General features: G+C 41.0%; 1 protein-coding gene across 1 annotated transcript; it reads left to right on the top strand.

Moving 5' to 3' along the window:
• The first annotated feature begins 1404 nt into the window (after positions 1 to 1404).
• ghsr (growth hormone secretagogue receptor) lies at positions 1405 to 17828 on the top strand. The gene is made up of 3 exons (XM_003218148.4): positions 1405 to 1993; positions 6211 to 7106; positions 14483 to 17828. The coding sequence occupies exons 2-3, from the start codon at positions 6344 to 6346 to the stop codon at positions 14788 to 14790; spliced, it is 1071 nt and encodes a 356-aa protein (XP_003218196.2). The 5' UTR covers positions 1405 to 1993; positions 6211 to 6343; the 3' UTR covers positions 14791 to 17828.
• Positions 17829 to 19128: the final 1300 nt, after the last annotated feature.

Genomic DNA, 19128 nt, shown 5'->3' with positions numbered 1-19128 from the left:
TTATTATTATTATTATTATTATTATTATTATTATTATTATTATTATTATTATTATTATTATTAACAACATTGAGGCTGAGTGGCCATCTGTCAGGGGTGCTTTGCTTGTGCTTTTGGTGCACAAAGGTAGAAGGGGGTTGGATTAAATGGCCCAAGGGGTTTCTTCCAACCCTCTTTATTATTTTTATCATGATTATGATTATTATTAACATTGAGGCTGCATTTGTTCCCGTTTTGTTTTTTTTACTTCAATATAAGATATGTGCAGGGTGCATGGGAAATTGTTCATAGTTTTTGTTAAAAAACTATAGTCTAGCCCAGGGGTCCCCAAACTAAGGCCCGGGGGCCGGATGCGGCCCATTGAAGCTATTTATCCGGCCCCCACGGCACAAGGGCAGAAGGGGGTTAGACTAAATGACCCAAGGGGCCTCTTCTTCTCTTACAACCATTATTATTATTATTATTATTATTATTATTATTATTATTATTATTATTATTATTATTATCATTGAGGCTGGGTGGCCATCTGTGCTTTGCTTGTGCTTTTAGTGCACAAAGGCAGAAGGGGATTGGACTCAATGGCCCAAGGGGTCTCTTCCAACCCACTTTTTTCTTATTATTATTGTTGTTGTTTTTATTATTCATTATTATTATTATTATTTTATTGTATGAAACAGCAAACAAGATAGATATGTTGGATTTCATATAACAAAATCACAAGTCGAATACTTCCCAAGTGTCTAGGACCGTGTGATGTATTATTATTATTATTATTATTATTATTATTATTATTATTATTATTATTAACATTGAGGCTGGGTGGCCATCTGTCAGGGGTGCTTTGCTTGTGCTTTTAGTGCACAAAGGCAGAAGGGGATTGGACTCAATGGCCCAAGGGGTCTCTTCCAACCCATTTTTTTCTTATTATTATTGTTGTTGTTTTTATTATTCATTATTATTATTATTATTTTATTGTATGAAACAGCAAACAAGATAGATATGTTGGATTTCATATAACAAAATCACAAGTCGAATACTTCCCAAGTGTCTAGGACCGTGTGATGTATTATTATTATTATTATTATTATTATTATTATTATTATTATTATTATTATTATTATTATTATTATTATTATTGCTTGGTGGCCAACTATAGTCCAGCCCTCCAACGGTCTGAAGAATCGTGAACTGGCCCCCTGTTTAAAAGGTTTGGGGACCCCTGATCTAGCCCTTCAACTGTCTGAGGGGCCGTGAACTGGCCCTCAGTTTAAAAAGTTTGGGGACCCCTGGCATAGAGCCATGGTAGTTCCAGGTGGTATCAAACAGCTTGAGATCCGCAGTTGAGATGCAGCCCAAGTGAGTCGGAGAGAGGTGGGGAAGGGTGAGTGGGAGGGAGAGAGCTAGAGAGAGAGGTGGGGGGCCCTTTAGCCTGAGATTCGCCCCCAGACCAGAGGCGGCCTCGCTTGGGGGCGGAGCGGGGCTCCCGCTCAGGTGGGTCTGAGCAGCCTCGCCTGACGGACGGAGAAGAGAACAGATGCGCGTCGGGCGGTGCGGATGCTGCCAAGAGGCGTTCGCCCTGCAGGCGCAAGAGAGATGCATGCTTTGTGTTCTTCAAGATCCATCCAGGAGCCGTTCGGAAACCGCGTCTCTCTCCAAGCCGCTGGTGGTCTGCCTTGATGAGTTGTTTTTTTTAATGCGTCCCGAACTCAAACCCCCCTCCACGAAAAACCTTTCCGCGTTTTGAAGGGTCGTTCGTCAGGTTGGAAGAGGAGGCGACGCTCTGCCCATGCTCAGGGGCGCTCTCGTCCCGAGGTCCAGGTTGTGAGAAGCCCTTGAAAGGAAGGACTTGGAGCGTGATTATCTGCCTGAATTTCAGCTTGGCAAGTTGGGTGAAAAGTCCTGATCAAGGAGGACAAATTGCCGGGAGAGAGAAAGTGGATGATGGGATGCTAAGTCTGCGAGGCGAACGGAACAAGAAGGCACTTGCTGACGGGTAAGGAGAAAACTGGACAGGATGAGGAGGAGTTCACAACTTACTACAGTAGAGTCTCAAGTTATCCAACATAAATGGGCCGTCAGAACGTTGGATAACCGAATATGTTGGATAATCAGGAGAGATGAAGGAGAAGCCTATTAAACATCAAATTAGGTTATGATTTTACAAATTAAGCACCAAAACATCATGTTATACAACAAATTTGACAGAAAAAGTAGTTCAATACGAAGTAATATTATGTAGTAATTACTGTATTTACGAATTTAGCACCAAAATATCACGATGTATTGAAAACAATGACTACAAAAATTTGTTGGATAATCCAGAACGTTGGATAAGCGAATGTTGGATAAGTGAGACTCTACTGTACCTTTGGGATAGGGTCCCTCACTCCAGATATTTTTTTAAAACCCTCCTTTTTAGACCTCCCATTCCAAACTAAAGATCTTTGGAGAGAGAGAAAAAACTACTAGGCAGAGATGTTTATCTGCTGGCCATTGAAGTAGGCACAGTGCAAATACAAGCTGAGTGATGGGATTGGGTGGGTTATTGATTGTATCTTTGCTTGTTTTTGTGGCAAGGCATTGAATGCTTGCTTCTATGTGTTTTTAATGTGTTGTAAGTGTGTTGTAATCCGCCCTGAATCCCCATGGGAAGATAGGGTGGAATATAAATAAAGTTTCTGTTATTATTTATTGTGATTATTATTATCCCTTCCTTAAAGTGTTTGGGATTTTGGGTTTTAAAAATATATATTTTGGAATACATTAGAGTCTCATCCAACATAAACGGGCCGGCAAAACGTTGGATAAGCGAATATGTTGGATAATAAGGAGGCATTAAGGAAAAGCCTATTAAACATCAAATTAGGTTATGATTTTACAAATTCAGTACCAAAACATCATGTTATACAACAAATTTGACAGAAAAAGTAGTTCAATATGCAGTAATGTTATGTTTTAATTACTGTATTTACAAATTTAGCACCAAAATAACACGATATATTGAAAACATTGACTACAAAAATGCGTTGGATAATCCAGAATGTTGGATAAGCAAGTGTTGGATAAGTGAGACTCTACTGTACCTGTATTTGCATATTATACATACACAATCTGATATTCTGGAGGTGGCACCTATGTCTAAATATTAAGATCATGCATGTGTCCAGTACACCTTACGAAAGAGCCTGAAGGTAGCCTTAGACACACTATTCTTAATAATTTATCATAAATCAAAGTTTGTGGATTGGGGGGGGGGGGGAAAGGCAGCACCCTCTCAGCCACTCATGTGAACAATTTCAAATTTGGGAGGATTTGAGATTTCCAGATCAGGGTGACTAATTTGTACTATCTCCAATCCCAGTACATCCAACCTGGTCTGATTTCAAAAGCTAAGTGGGCTTGCTCCTGGTTTGTACTTGATTGGAAGTTGTTTTTGTTCTTCTTGTGTGCTTCTGGTGACCCTAAGGCTATTCTAGGGCTGAGAGAATGTGACTTGTCCAGGGTTACCCAGCAGGTTTCTGTGGCTGAGTGAGGGATCCAACCCTGATCTCCAGAGTTGCAGTCCAACACTCAAACAGCTGATGAAACCAGGGATCTCTAGGTTGGGTGAGCAGCAGGGAATTTGGCCAGAAACCTTGACAGTACTGAGTCCAATTGAGCAATGGTATGACTGGGTGTAAGGCAACTTCCATATTCATTTTTCCCCCTTCATGTCATGGGCAACTTGAGAAACTGCAAGTTGCTTCTGGTATGAGAGAATTGGCCGTCTGCAAGGACGTTGCCCAGGGGATGCCTGAATGTTTGATGTTTTACCAGCCTGTGGGAGGCTTCTCTCATAGGAGCTCACACCTTTCCCCAGATTCAAACTGCTGACTTTTTGGTCAGCAGTCCTGCGAGCACAAGGGTTTAACCCATTGCATCACCGGGAGCCCCTACTTCCAAATTCCTGACTTGCTTGTATTGCATGGATGCATGGCAGCAAGTCTCAGTGAATTTAGTGAGTCTCACTTCCAGCGTGATGCAGATATTTAAGTGTTGGGAATTCCTGCATGGCCATGGAACCCCCTGGGTGACCTTGGCCATGTCACACTCAGCCTAAGAGGAAGGCAAAGGCCAAAACTCTGAACACATCTTGCCAAGAAACCCCCAAGGTAGGTTTGCCATGAATTGGAAAAAGAAGGATATACAGTATAGGGCTGTTTGAATGTGCTGTAGAACTCAAAGGCACATATGTGGTGGGGGAGGGGGAGGGAAGAGAGAGACAATAGTTATTCTGTACTGATCCATTTGCCTTAGTATTTGCTGCACATCAAACAAGGAGGGATATGTAAAGTAGGTAAAGGTTTCCTCTGACGTTAAGTCCAGTCATTTCGGACTCGGGGGGGTTGGTGCTCATCTCCATTTCTAAGCCGAAGAGTCGGTGTTGTCCATAGACACCTCCAAGGTCATGTGGCCGGCATGACTGCATGGAGTGCTGTTACCTTCCCGCCAGAGCGGTACCTATTGATCTACTCACATTGGCATGTTTTCGAACTGCTAGGTTGGCAGAAGCTGGAGCTAACAGCGGGCGCTCATTCCGCTCCCCGGATTTGAACCTGTGACCTTTTGGTCCTCAAGTTCAGCAGCTCAGCACTTTAACACACTTTGCCACCGGTGGCCCGGAGGGATATGTAGGCAGTGGCAAATCCTCTCCCAGGCATTTTAACTTCAATATATGCATATAAATTCCGAGGGGATGCAAACCAACTTTAAAGAAGGTAGATGTTTCAATTAGTGAAATTGCACTTCATTGCTTACTCTAACAATTGTGTATATTGAATGTCAGTTAAAAAGTTTTTATTTCTGTGCTACTTATTGGAGCATCTATATGCTTCAAAAATAACAAGTTGTGTGACTTACACAACAACTCTGAATTTAAGTTTAGGCTGGGAGAAAAAGTATGTCACATGGAAAGTTGCACAATAAGATGAACAGGGCTCTGAACTCTGGCCTTTGTGCATTCAGTCCAACAATCAGTAAAGTTGTCTTCAGCCGGGGTCTTTCTAGATGTGTTGATTTACAACATGTTCCTGCTTCTTGGCAGGGGGTTGGACTAGATGGCCCATGAGGTCTCTTCCAACTCTACTATTCTATGATTCTATGTATAATCAGCAGCTGTATTGATTAGAGTAGTGGTTTCTAACAGTTGGTCATCCAGGTGTTTTGGACTTCAACACCTTGAAATCCCAGCCATTTTACCAGCTGTTAGGAATTATGGGAGCTTAAGTCAAGAACACTTGGAGGATGGGAATTGTAGTCCAGCTTACCTGTAAGGCTCTAAATTGAGGAAGATTACAAAATACTAACCAGAGTGCCCCATATGGGTTCTTGAATATCCATGTAAGTATAAAGTGGGAATTCCTGAGAGAGGTGAAAATCCTTATTCAGCAGTGCTTGGGAATAACATTTGGAATAAAACACAAGAGTGAGCCTTCCAGTTTTGTCCACCATTGCATGTGGTTTGTATGCTTGAGCTATCTTGATATGTATGTTTCACAAAAAGCCTTCCACATCGTCTGAGACTAACTGTACTGTAGATTACTTAGGGCCTTTCCAGACAGGCCCTATATCCCAGGATCTGATCACAGGTTTTCTGTTTTAAATTGGATTACATGAGTCCACGCTGCCAGATAATCTGGGAGAAACAGAAAACGTGGGTTCAGATCCTAGGATATAGGGCCTTCCTGGAAGGGCAGGTGAAGGATGAACTCCTTCCTTCGAAGAAGGGGTTACATTTCGGTTCTCCCAGAGATTTTGATTCTATGGCACACTTCCCACATGCATATAATCTCTTGATACCTACCTCATCTATTCAGTGGATGGACAGGTATGTGAATGGCTTCATATCTCCGGCCATGGTTTTTAAAGAAGCTGCCTTTCACACTTGGCAGACATCACTGAATGCACTCCGGTGATGAAATGCACATGTGAAATGGCTTATCATTCATTCTAACCTGCATTACCAACCATGAATGCAGAAACAGGGTGGTCTCCATGCTCTCCTTGCTTTTCCAGATGAGTTAGTTAATTCACTGCACATGCGGTTTCCATGAAAATCACTCAGAGTCTGGAAAACTGTTTTACCCAGCTTCAGGCTGTCTATTCCTATTGTTTTTCTTCCTTCTGACTTGCTCACAGGGTTTGGGTTCTTGTTGTTTTGTTTTCATGCAGCTAGATATTCAACAACGCTCATTTGCTGCTACTGCTGTGGTCGCATCATCCTTCCCAGCCATGATAAACAGCTGACACAGCCCCTCCAGCCCATCAGAAGCCAACTGCCCAGAGAGTCCTGGAAGTTCTTGGGATGAACAACAACAAAAGCACCACTGAGCTGGTCATGGATTATGACAATGACACATGGCCCAAGGACCCACTGCACCTCTTCCCTGCATCCCTTCTCACTGGCATCACTGTCACCTGTGTCCTCCTCTTTGTTATTGGCATCTTGGGCAACATGATGACCATGCTGGTGGTCTCCAAGTTCCGGGACATGAGGACGACAACCAACCTGTATCTTTCCAGCATGGCCTTCTCAGACCTGCTGATCTTTCTTTGCATGCCTCTGGATCTTTTCCGCCTTTGGCAGTACCGGCCCTGGAACTTTGGGAATCTTCTCTGCAAGCTATTCCAGTTTGTCAGCGAAAGTTGTACCTATGCCACCATCCTCAACATCACAGCCTTGAGTGTGGAGAGGTATTTTGCCGTCTGCTTTCCACTCTGGGCCAAGGTGGTGATCACCAAAGGCAAAGTTAAGCTGGTTATTCTTGTGCTCTGGGCTGTATCTTTTGTCAGTGCTGGCCCTATCTTTGTCCTGGTTGGGGTTGAACATGAAAATGGCACCAATCCCCTGGAGACAAATGAGTGCCGAACCACAGAGTATGCAATCCAGTCAGGGCTCCTGACCATCATGGTGTGGACCTCAAGCATCTTCTTTTTCCTGCCTGTATTTTGCTTGACTGTCCTTTACAGTCTCATTGTAAGGAAACTCTGGAGGAGGAAGAGGAAGGATATTGGACCCAAGACTTCCATCAGGGACAAGTATAACAGACAAACTGTCAAAATGTTAGGTAAGGATGTCTTGAGTCTTTCCCATGGTATTTCTGCTTGTCTCTGTTCATCTAGAACAGTGGTTCTCAACTTGTGGGCTGTGGCCCAGCAGCAGGCTGTGAGAACGAAAATCCAGTCCGCGAACCTCTTTCCTCTTTATTTATTTGTTTTATGAATTTTATTTCTTTCCCTTTCTGCAGATCTGACCATTAAATTAGATAGACCACATCAGCGAGCAGATGGCGACTACTGGATAGCATATGTTTTGTTTCAGAAACTAGAGCTGATGTGGTCTATCCAATGCAATTTTCTGAATCAGCATCACAAATAATGAAATCAAATCTAAGGCAAAGGCAGGTAAAGGTTTTCCCCTGGCATTAAGTCCAGTTGTGTTCGACTCTGGGGATTGGTGCTCATCTCCATTTCTAAGCCAAAGAGCCGGCGTTGTCCGTAGACACCTCCAAGGTCATGTGGCCAGCATGACTGCATGGAATGCCGTTACCTTCCCGCCAGAGCGGTACCTATTGGTCTACTCACATTTGTATGTTTTCGAACTGCTAGATTCACAGAAGCTGGGGCTAACAGCAGGCGCTCACTCAGTTCCCCAAATTCGAATCTGCAACCTTTCAGTCTGCAAGTTCAGCAACTCAGTGCTTTAACATGCTGCGCCACCAAAGTTGACCAAAAACTGATTCGTAACCCTTTTGGTACTAATGTTGGAGAGTGGTCCCTGGTCAAAGTGGGCCCTGGTCAAAAAAAGGTTGGGAACCACTGATCTTGAATGTGCAAAATCAAGAGAAGAATTGTTGGCTATTGGATCAAGTCCATCTGATGTAAAATATGAAAGATTTACAATTACACAGAATACTTATTTCATATTCTATATGTAATTTAAATACCTTACATATTGTTTCACCATTAAATAGCTTGCTTGTATTAAAGGTAAGGCATAAGTGGAGGGCCTGAGGGATATTGGGGGGGGGGGGCCTTCAGGCTCCTCACAAGCTGCACATGACTTTCTCCGCAAACCACATTGGTGAGGGAATTCTGGGAGTCTTAGTTGAAAAAACCCCATAACTTTCCTATATAGATATAAGGAATGCTGGATTAGCCTCTGGTCTAGCTTCCTCCTTCCCATAGTGGTCAACAAATTCATGAAAGTAACAGGGAGAGACCAAAGATCAGTCCAGTTAGCAACTGGTATACAGTGGGTAAATGGGAGCTTCTTCAAGTTCAGTAGGGTCTTGTGACTACTGGGCAAGTTGTATTCTCTTAAAGTCATTTTACTCCAAGAAACTGTCCTCTTAACTTGCATTTTCATACGTCTGATGAAGTAGACTTAAGTCCGTGAAAGCTTATGCTACCGACTTCTTTCTCTGATAAATCTCAAAGGTGCTACATGATTCCTTTGCATACTGATCCAGAATAACCAATATGTCTTTTAATTGTATTTTCAAGTATTGTCTGCAACATTGTGAAGTGCTAAGGGCTTGGTGTCCAGTCCAGTCTACTATATAAGGCAGCATAAGACAATTGCTTCCATTAGAAGATGCTAGGAGGAGCAGTGAGATCTTGGAGACAAAGCTGAGTTACTTATGGTCTGCCTTGCATCCCTTAAGCCAGCCTTTCATTCTAACAGAATGGAAGACACTGACCTATTGGTATATTAAAAGTAGTGTTCAACTACTCTGCTTCTGTACATGAAATGGGGTGAGGATTGTTAGTTTATCCTTTGCCTAAAGCAGCATACTGTCTTGGACTGGTCCTGTACAGAAATGTCCACCCAAACCCTTTGGAAGAAGTACAGTGAGCTTGTGACTACTTTCTTTCAGTAGCAGCTGTTGTCTTACTTGCAACAATACATTGGGCATGATCCAGCCAAAGTTCTTAGGCAGCATTTTCTTGTTTGGGAAAGCGGTTTGCTTAATTGGGAGTGAGCATCACTGGTCAATATGGATTACTTCATTCCCAGTAAATATGCATAGGACCAGGCTGAAAAAGTTGTCAGCTGCACTCAGTAAGATTTGCAAGTGTGCTTAATGCTGGCTTGAGTGTGTCTTTGTCTGCAAAGCCATCTTTGGGACTGATTAGAACTACATAAAAGGGAAGCAGGAAGGAAATAGCATGCCCAAGTTATGAGATTGGGTAAACAATCCAGAACTATTTATGCCCCTCGGCATCATTCATGTGTATATTTTATGACTGTGCAGATGGATCTATTTGTGTCCATCTCCTCTGTCATGTTGAAAGTTGAACACGTGGACGGGAGTGGGGAAGCCAGCTGTAGAGATATAAAAGAGTGGATGGACACATATACAATGTTCCTTGCCAGTGTCAGCTCTCCTTGCTGTTTAGAAAACTGGACAGTGTGGAGTCTGAATAATGCAATGTTGTGATGAAGCCAGGGCTTCTAGGGGATAGAGAGCCATGGGTTTTGGATCAAGAGGCACAAGGATATTATCTACCCCACACTGTAGATATCTCTATTCCTTCTGACCTGAGCTGTAGTCTTCCTTTTGGCTCAAGGGATTTCCTAACCACAAAAAATATTGTCCCAGAAAGAGAGGGCTGCTTCATCTATGGAAAAAGAAGGGCACTGGGTCTACCTTTATATCAGTTTTGCTTTGAACAGAAAATATGTGAGGACGATAGATCTGTAAAATCATAGACTAGCAAGATATAATTCAGTACAAAGCAACTGTGTATTTTCATAGCAGGTGTTGAACAAGGGATGTATGCATAACTGCCCTCCAAGTTCCAGTGAATTGCAATATATTAATCTTTGCAATATAAATAACACTGGATCTGGGCAACAGAAAGCTGAATCTGAGCAGCAATTTGTGACTGTGGGTAACCAATCCAGAAGCTATTTATGCCCCTTGGTATCCTTTATGTGTATATTTTATGCCTGTGCAGATGGATCTATTTGTATAGGGGAAAACCCTCTTATTCCACATTATTTCCTGCCATTTTAAATAGAAACAGAAACATCTTGAGCATGTAAAAGTATTGAAATGTGATCAATAGATATGGTTTTTGCAGAGGGCAGATCTATATCACACTGTGTGAGCCCTAGTTCAACATTATGTTAGTTGATATTTAAATGGTGCAAATTTAGATATCTCTACTGAAATGTAAGCCCTGCAAAGATAATTGGGATTTCCTTTCAGGTGTATGTTGCAGGTATGTGGGTTTGCAAAGTATTGTCATTACAGTCCCTACCATACATATTTCTTGAGCTTCTAGAAGAAGAAATAGAAGTCATGGAATTTTAAAAATAATTACCATTTCAAATTACACTAGTTCTATTACTTTAATAGTTCTATCAATAGAACTAATAGGCCCCTGGTGAAAGATGAGTTATAGGTGGCAGCACATTGTTGGCTAGGAGTAGAATATTATGCGCAGCTCAAAACTATCAAAATGTATCAACTCACTTTGGTGCAGGGTATGGAAACTGCATTTTATAGCAAAAGAATGCACATTCTCAGCATGTTTTCTTCCCCAATCCCTTTTAAATAGGTTCAGATGGTTATTGTACCTTTTGAAAACAAATTCCACAGATACGTTTACATGTATGTAGGTATATTTGTTTGACCCACAAAAGCTCTACATAGCTTGGTGGATCTGGATCAGACTTTGTACACAATACCCTTCATGATCCAGCAAAATATACTGGTGGGGTTTTGTGTGGGGATTGACAGAAGATGATGGGAATTGTAGTCCATCTCATCCAGAGAGCTGTGTGAATCCCACCAACGATGGATATGGACCAGACTTGTCATACATACTCATTATGTCCATCTTAAAATAATGGTGTGGTTTAGAAGGGGAATGATAGCGGATGATGGGAATTGTAGTCCACTCACATCCAGGGAGCTGTGTGGTGTGGTTACAGTTCCCACACTCTTTGTAGCTGTCCACTCTGGACTTTTCCTCTGGAAGTGAAACAAAATCTAAAAAAGAAATATTGTGTGTTAGATGTGTTCATGACCCACTCAGGGGGTGCAATCCTGCTTTGTGGATGTGGACCATGACTGCAGCTCGGGCATTAATGTCCCTGTCCTCCATTCATCAAATGCTAAACCTTGGGGCTCTGCCATGGTTATTACATAGCCATGGAGGGTGTTGTGGGAGCTGAAGTCCAAAGCACTTGGAAGACTGAAGTTTGCCCATGCCTGGTCTAGAAAGTAATGTGGGAGGGTTGCAAAGGCATAATCCAAAACAAGTCTTTCCCAGTTAGAATTTTCTACTTAAACCTTCCTCCTTCTTCTCTGCAATGCATTGTGATTGTTGTTTTTTCTCTTCCCTTTATGTATGACTTATAACTTCTGACATAACATTCTTTTTTACACATTAGTCAATCTTATTTTGATGTTTTTATTCTTCTCATGCTTGCTTTTTGAAAATGTGACTTGTTTTCCATATTATATTTTCCTAGTACAGTAGAGTCTCACTTATCCAACATCCACTGCAGTCAGCCTGTTAGTAGTCAATGTTTTTGTAGTCAATGTTTTCAATATATTGCGATGTTTTGGTGCTAAATACAGTAATTACTACATAACGTTACTGTGTATTGAACTACTTTTTCTGTTGATGTTTTGGTGCTTAATTTGTAAAATCATAATGTGATTTAATGTTTAATAGGCTTTTTCTTAATCCCTCCTTATTATCCAACGATCTGCCGGCCCATTTATGTTGGATAAGTGAGACTCTACTATATTTTCCTTTTGTGGACTTTGGTTGGGTTGTGCCATTTTTCCAGTCTTTCAAGCAGGTTCACAGTCACAGAAGGTAAACAGGAGTAGCAAAATTGATAGTGCATAGATCAAAAGAGGAAAATATACTTGGAGAACAAGTGGTGAATAAGACTGGATTAGAACTAGGAATATCTGGTTTCAAATCTCTATTCAATTTCTAGGAGACAGCGGGCTAGTTGTTATTTCTGAACCTCATCTATCTTGTAGGGATGCTATGAGGATAACAGGTGGCAAGGAGAACCATGCCCTGAGATCATTTAAGAACAATATAAAAAATTAAAGATTTTGTAGTAAGTGAAAGATTCCAATTTCCAATCTTCAAAAAATATTGCAATGCAAAGTAGCAGCTTCACATTGATGTTACCCTATGAACTCCGTGTTTCTGTGCATATATATGCTCTCATCCATGCATGCATACATATGAGGTCTAACACATTTTCAAAGGCAGAAACATCTGAGAGAGAAATAAAAGGAATCCAACAGCACCTTTAGGATTGATTTTTGTTTTAGTGTGAGCTTTCATGGTTTTTGATCCACTTTTTCAGATGTTATAGACTAAGAGATATATTAAAGCTTCAGGCATTTAAGCATATTTCTACCATCATGGGAGTGGGATAGAATGTAATAAGATAGTGGGGTGCTTCTTTGAAAACAATTAAAGACAGAAATCAGTGCTGGGCAAGTAGAGAAAGAAAGAATAGTTTCTTTATAGAAGAATTATTCTCTCTAGTGGCTGATCAAGGTACAATACTCTATTGGGAATTAAGGGGAGAGGGATTGCATCCACAGTATAGAATTAATGCAGTATTATATCAGTTTGACTGCCATTGCTCAATGCTATGGAACCATGGGTGTTGTTGCTTGGTGAAGCATCAGCACTCTGACAGAGAAAGATAAAGAACTTGTAAAACTACAGCTCCCATTATTCCACAGCATTGAACCATGACAGTTAAAGTGCTCTCAAACTGCATTAATTCTCCAGTGTAGATGTACCCTGGTTCAGGAAGGACTGGGAGCCATCTCTGAAGTTGAGAGAGTTGGGCACTTCAGCTCAGTGGATGGCTGGCAGTCTAACTAGCTTCTCCTATCTTATTTTCTGAGTGTAGTTGGCCCTCCACATCTGCAGATTTAACTTTCGTAGATTTGATTATTCATCTATTGATTAATATTTCCTTTCTAGGAATCTCTAGGTTCTCCAGCATGACTCAAGCATGACTCTACATTAATTTCTCTAGGCATTTATAAGTCCTTCACATAATTCAGTGGTCAATAATAGGCAAAAATTGACCAAAGAGTTCTGCTGAAATTTCTAGAAAGATGTTCTTTTTTAAAAAAAGAACTGTCTTTATTTTCAAAGTTTTCCACTTTTTCTAGGGAAATGCTCTGACCATGAAACTGGAGGGCCTACTATAGGACCATTTATTATATCGGTAGTTAATTTGTCTTCTTACAGATAACTTCCCCAATGTCCACGCTGTAATAAAGGAAAATAGAAATGTCAGAAAGGGGAGTATTTCTTGGAAATACAGAAAAAAATAGGTGAATGCTCAGGAGTGCAGTTTCATCTTAATAGTATGACCACCAGTACCAGCTCAAGACAGAAATTTTATGGTTGGCATGTGACTGGTCTCTCTGCCCACCTCTCCAAATCTTTATTATCTGTCTGTCAGATCTGTTCCTATCTCAACTGACTGATACATTGATGAACAGATCCATCTTCAAAATGCCTGGATTGCAGTTCTTTCCCCTCAGTAGAGTTGCTCTGTCAAGCTTTGGGCTTCTCATGATTGAATGTTCTGCAGGAAATGTGCGCTCAAGGAGGACATATATTAAAATCATTTCCCAAAAGGATAGCTGTGGGATTGTTTGGCCAATATCCAGAAGTGGCCAATCCGCTATTTGTCTTCAGCTTCTAATAAAGAAAGAGGGAGATCTCAAAACATATCTTAATTATATATTTACTATTTTCTGTTTGTACTTTGCATCATGACCCTCCAAAAAGAGTGTATAACATTGCCTTAATGGCCAGGAGGTCTTTTTCCACACACCTCCAGCATTGAAAAGGCAGTGCTTTGAGGACAGAATATCTTCCCCAGGAAAATGTAGCTAGGAGCGGCTCCAGTATTTGCGATGACAGATGAAGACCCTTTTAACATCCAAAACTTTAGCTCAATGATTGATTTGGCTGGGGATACTTTTCTAGCATAGCAATCTTTAGTTTGGGACAGTATAGGAAGAATTGCAGCAAAGCTGCATTCAGAGCTCTGCTTCCTCACAAAAGCTACAGCAGGTGAGATGTTTTTTAATCTCCTTAGGGTTGCATAAGATAGTAATTACTAGATGGCACATTACCACCACCACAATATTGAGAGACTAAGGATGTTTTGATCTCTGTTGAATATGTGGTAGGGGTTGGAACTGAACAATAAACCAGTTGTTCTTGAATTGTATACCATACCTTTGCCAATGCTGTCTAGGTTCTTCTTTTAATTGGGTATAATGCAAGTTACAATATAGAGTCTACCATGGACAGCACTTTGCACCAGGTCTTTACTTCCTTCAGCAGTGAAACATAAGTAAATGTCATGATGTCATTGTTACTCATATCTAACCTCTTTGTCTCTCTTTCTTTCTAGCTGTGGTGGTTTTTGCCTTTATACTCTGCTGGTTGCCTTTTCACATTGGCCGTTACCTGTTTTCCAAATCCTTTGAAGCTGGATCCTTGGAAATAGTTGTAATCAGCCAGTACTGCAACCTGGTATCCTTTGTCCTCTTCTACCTGAGTGCCGCCATTAACCCAATCCTGTACAATATCATGTCAAAGAAGTATCGAAAAGCAGCTTACAGGCTCTTTGGAATCAAGGTGCCAAGAAGGAAAAGACTCTTGTTGACAAAGGAAGGAGGTTCCTGTGCTTGGACAGAGTCCAGTGTCACTGCAACATGACAGTGTTGATGGGACACAATCGTCACCTAAAGCCATAACAAAATGGAAAACATGTTCAGGTTCAAAGGATGTTATGCTGTTTCTTTTCATGATTCAAGACAGCTGCAGTTTTGAAATGCAGAGAATGGCATGGAAATGGAAAGCATAGGTAGTCAGAAGCATATTTATGAAAGTGTCACTGCAAAATGCTCTGCCAGTGAAAATGTGGAAACAGGACTTGATGTTGGATGGGTGTGGTGATCTAGCTTTCATCTCAGGATGGAGAAGAAAGAGTTGCTGTCTCAGCTGTGTAGTGTCAGCTGGGACTTAAGAGATTGGGGGAGGCAGCACTGCAATGATGTTTCATGGTTCCATGCTCCTAACCATAGGTTCCATCCATAGAGTGGGTCCCTGGAGCACAGCTGAGAATCTGACAACAGCAACAGTGGACAACATTTGTTCTGGGTATTTTAACTCCCACCAGCCCTGACCAACATGGCTAATGAGGGAGGGAGGGTGAGTTTTGCCTGTCCCACTGCCAGCCAACTGGAATAGTCACGGGGGTGGGGGGTGGGGTGCTGGGGTTCCCTCAGGTAGTTTTGATGAAGGATTTCAACATCCATACTTGACACCATCCTGTTAGTAGTTGCTCAGGTCTTTATGACTTTGAAAGCAACTGTGGGTCTGTGTCAATAGGTCTAGGGCTCCCCACATTCCAGAAGATATAGTTGGAATATGGTTCTCTATATTGGATGAGATGATGGCAAGGTGGGCCTGGAGGAACTTTCTATTCTTTAGTTGTTATGAAGCCATTACTAGACTTACTTGGACTCAGTGCCTCTGGAAGTGCAGGAAGACTAGTTTGGATGTCTTGGCCAAGGTGGCTGATGGATCTGGATGGTTTATAGTTGGCTCTTTGGATTTTAATGACACCACCACTACCTACTGAAACCCAGATTGACCTTTGGAATGGGACAAATGGTCCAGCAATTGGAAAACCAAATGGAATCCAACTGAATACAGTCTAGAATCCACTGGAAGCTCCATTTACATTTGGTGTAGATGCTGCTGAAGAAACCTTTCATCTTTGAGAGTATTGCATCTGTAAAGAATTCTTTCAAGTAGTCCAAGGGGTATTACAATATGGTCCACAATCAAGTGTAAACCGTTTAATAGTTGTGATCAATTTGTTTAACATTCAGCAGATTCTGAATTTAATAAAATGAATGATAGGAGTCCAGACACAGCTTGGAAGAGTTACTTAGACTACACTATCGGGATCTTTCAGTCGGCATGGATCTTTGCACACCCTCCAACTGTTCTGATGTGGCAAGGGTAGTCCTGATTAATCTCCTCCTCCTCCTCCTTTTTCAGTTGCCTTTAAAATTTCCTGGCTTCGCCTTTTCCCTCCCCTCCCCCCCTTTGCCCTCCATTTACTTCAGTTTCAGCAAACTGAGATCAAATTCCAAAAATAGTTTGCACTCAGTTAACTCAGCAGCGGAGGAGAAGAGAGGTCATAATCTTACCCTTCTTTGTAGTATCATACAAAGGCAAACTGCTGCAACCTTTACTAGCTTATGTGTTCTTACACATTAATAACTTTGGCCATCTTAACTACTCCCTAAGGTTGCTTGGTTTTCATCTGTGAAATGTTGGGCGATACGTAGTTGCAGTCTAAAACATAACTTTTCCACACTCTTAGTCCAGAAGATGTAATACTGCTCTCTGTTTATGCAACTAAAATTGATACTTTACAATTTATAGAACTCAATGATGTGGACAAAGTCTTTGGAGATGTGAAGCTTACCACAGTTTTACTTGACACTTTGCCTTATCTAATACACAAAATCAGCCAAAGGAAGGATGGATAAATGGAACTGGTGAATGCCTTTTTGCAACAATCTGTGGTTCCATTGTGCCTAAAAAGAAAAGTGTTGAGGCCTCTCGTATGGCAACTTCACTGGTTAAGAGACTTAACTGGGCATAGTTCAAAGCACTTGTCATGTCAGAAAAAAAAACCCCTATGCAGTTTAGGACTAGGGTTTCTGAAGCTTGCATACTATATGAGTTTGCCTCAGTCTTACACCAAAAACCCCTAGTGCAATTCTAGACTGCATCAATAGAAGTGTAGTGTCAATATTATGAAAAACAACAGTATCACTCTATTCAGTTTTGGTCAGACGTCACATGGAATATTGTGTCCAGTTCTGGGCAGAACAATTCAAGAAGGATATTGTCAAGCGAGAACATGTTCAGGGATCAAAATGGTAAAAAGTGTGGAACTCACTGAGCTTACTGAGCTGAGTATATTTAGCTTGGAGAACAGAAAATTAAGAGGGGTCATGATAGCCATATTTAAATATGTTTTAGGATATCATTTTGAGTTTTCTGAGGCTCCAGAGACTAAGACACAAAGCAAGAGATCCAAACTACAGGGAAAGAGATTCCAACTAAATATTAGGAAGAATTTCCCAGCAGTAAGAGCTGTTTGATCATGGAATGTGCTGCCTGGGAGTGTGGTGCAGTCTTCTTCTCTGGAGGTGTTTAAATAGAGACTGGATGGCCATCTGTCAGTGCTTTGTGTATTCCTGCATGGCAGAGGGTTGGACTTGATGTCCCTTGGTTCCCTTCCAACGCTACGATTCTGCGATAAAAGACCGCTTTCTCCAGGGCTACTCTCAGACTCTGGAACTCCCTCTGCTTCCTGTAGTTCTTCTGTTGGCAAAGACTCTTTTTGATTATTATTACTCAGACAGGCCTTTGGCCCGGCAGTGTCATTATTGTTGGAGGGAGCTTTTGATTGGCCGGGCAATGTTGTTTCACTTTATTGATGTGTTTTGAATCTGTTTTTAATGTTCTCATAGCATTTGGTTTTGATCTAATTTTATCTGTTAGCCACCTTGAGTGCAATGGGAGGAGGCAGAAAGCCAGGATATAAATTTAATAAACCAAATTAACAACCAAATAAAGATATGTGTATGGTCATTACCGGCAGAGTGGTAAGAAAATATCCTTCAGAAAATATTCTCCTTATAATGCATGGAATCAAGAAACTTCAACTGGATGGGCAGAAAAATATTGTAAAGGTTATAAGCTTAGCAACAATGAAAAAACATGCATATGTAAAGACATTTGGTGCATATATGCTGCAGCATTTACAGCCACAGAGCATATAGCAGGACAAAAGTAATAAATCTTTGCATAACTGTCAAAAATCTATTATTCTTTGAAGAAACCAAATCATGAATAGGAGAATATCAGTTTCACTTTGATTCACAGTTTAAGCATAACTAATGTTTTGAAAAGGTTATAAATCCTGAGAGATTCATACACTGAGACTAGGTTGAAAAAGAGTGAATGGGAATAATAGAAAAGAGGCATACTGGGCACTTTTCATCCATCAGGGAATGGAATTGGCTACCCTTATGCTTCAGTTAACAGAGAAGATTTTGGACAGTATGTATATCTCTAAATATACATCCAGCCCTTCATATCCACAGATTCAAACATCCATGGCTTAAAATTTTTTTTTTCAAAACATTCAAAAAGCATCCCTTGTTTTTGCCACCATTTTGCAATGCCACTGTACACAATGGGACATGAACATTCATATATTTTGGTATCCACAAGAGGAACTGAAAACAAACTCCAGCAGACACCAAGGGCCTATGATATTTAACTATGTAACTTCTTGTGGCCCTACACTCCCCAAACCAGGTGGAAATATAATTCACGTGTGCTTTTATCACCAGCAAAATTGGTCTCTTTCTTCTCATGCTGCTGATGCCTGGTATTGGAGGGAGAATAACAGTCACAGCAATAGTGTCACAATTGTGACAAAGTAGCACTTGTGAATATGAGACAGTAACCTAGATTTACTTATCTGTAACTGTTCTGTATTCATGATCCTTCTTAGTCAAGACAGTGACATTATGCAAGTCAATGGGATTTATGACAGTGCCACTTACCATTCAATAATTAGTTCAAATCTGGTTGGGAATAGCAAATTATTTTAAGGCTTTTATTTTAAACACAATTGTGGGATTTGTAAATCACTGCCAAGAACTCACCTTTGTTAATTACTCATTTTTGAGTCGTATGAGGAAATGAGTCAAGGAGCCAAAATTATTGTCAATATTATCAGAAGAATCATTTTGAATAGTCATGTGCCTTATTCCAGAGAATGTGGAAGGCTGAATGTACAAGAATTTTGGTTTGGAAGTGTACAAGCATCATATTTCAGAACATGGATGAAGGTGGATGGAGCCAACTTTGGGCACCGAACGAAAGTAAGCAACTCTAGGAGCAAGAGGACATTAGTCCCACAAAAGCCTCCCTGGTTTGTTCTTCCTGTAGCCT

Source organism: Anolis carolinensis, chromosome 3, assembly GCF_035594765.1.
Source record: "Anolis carolinensis isolate JA03-04 chromosome 3, rAnoCar3.1.pri, whole genome shotgun sequence".
Lineage (NCBI taxonomy): Eukaryota > Metazoa > Chordata > Lepidosauria > Squamata > Dactyloidae > Anolis > Anolis carolinensis.
This window is presented reverse-complemented; position numbering and strand designations above follow the sequence as displayed.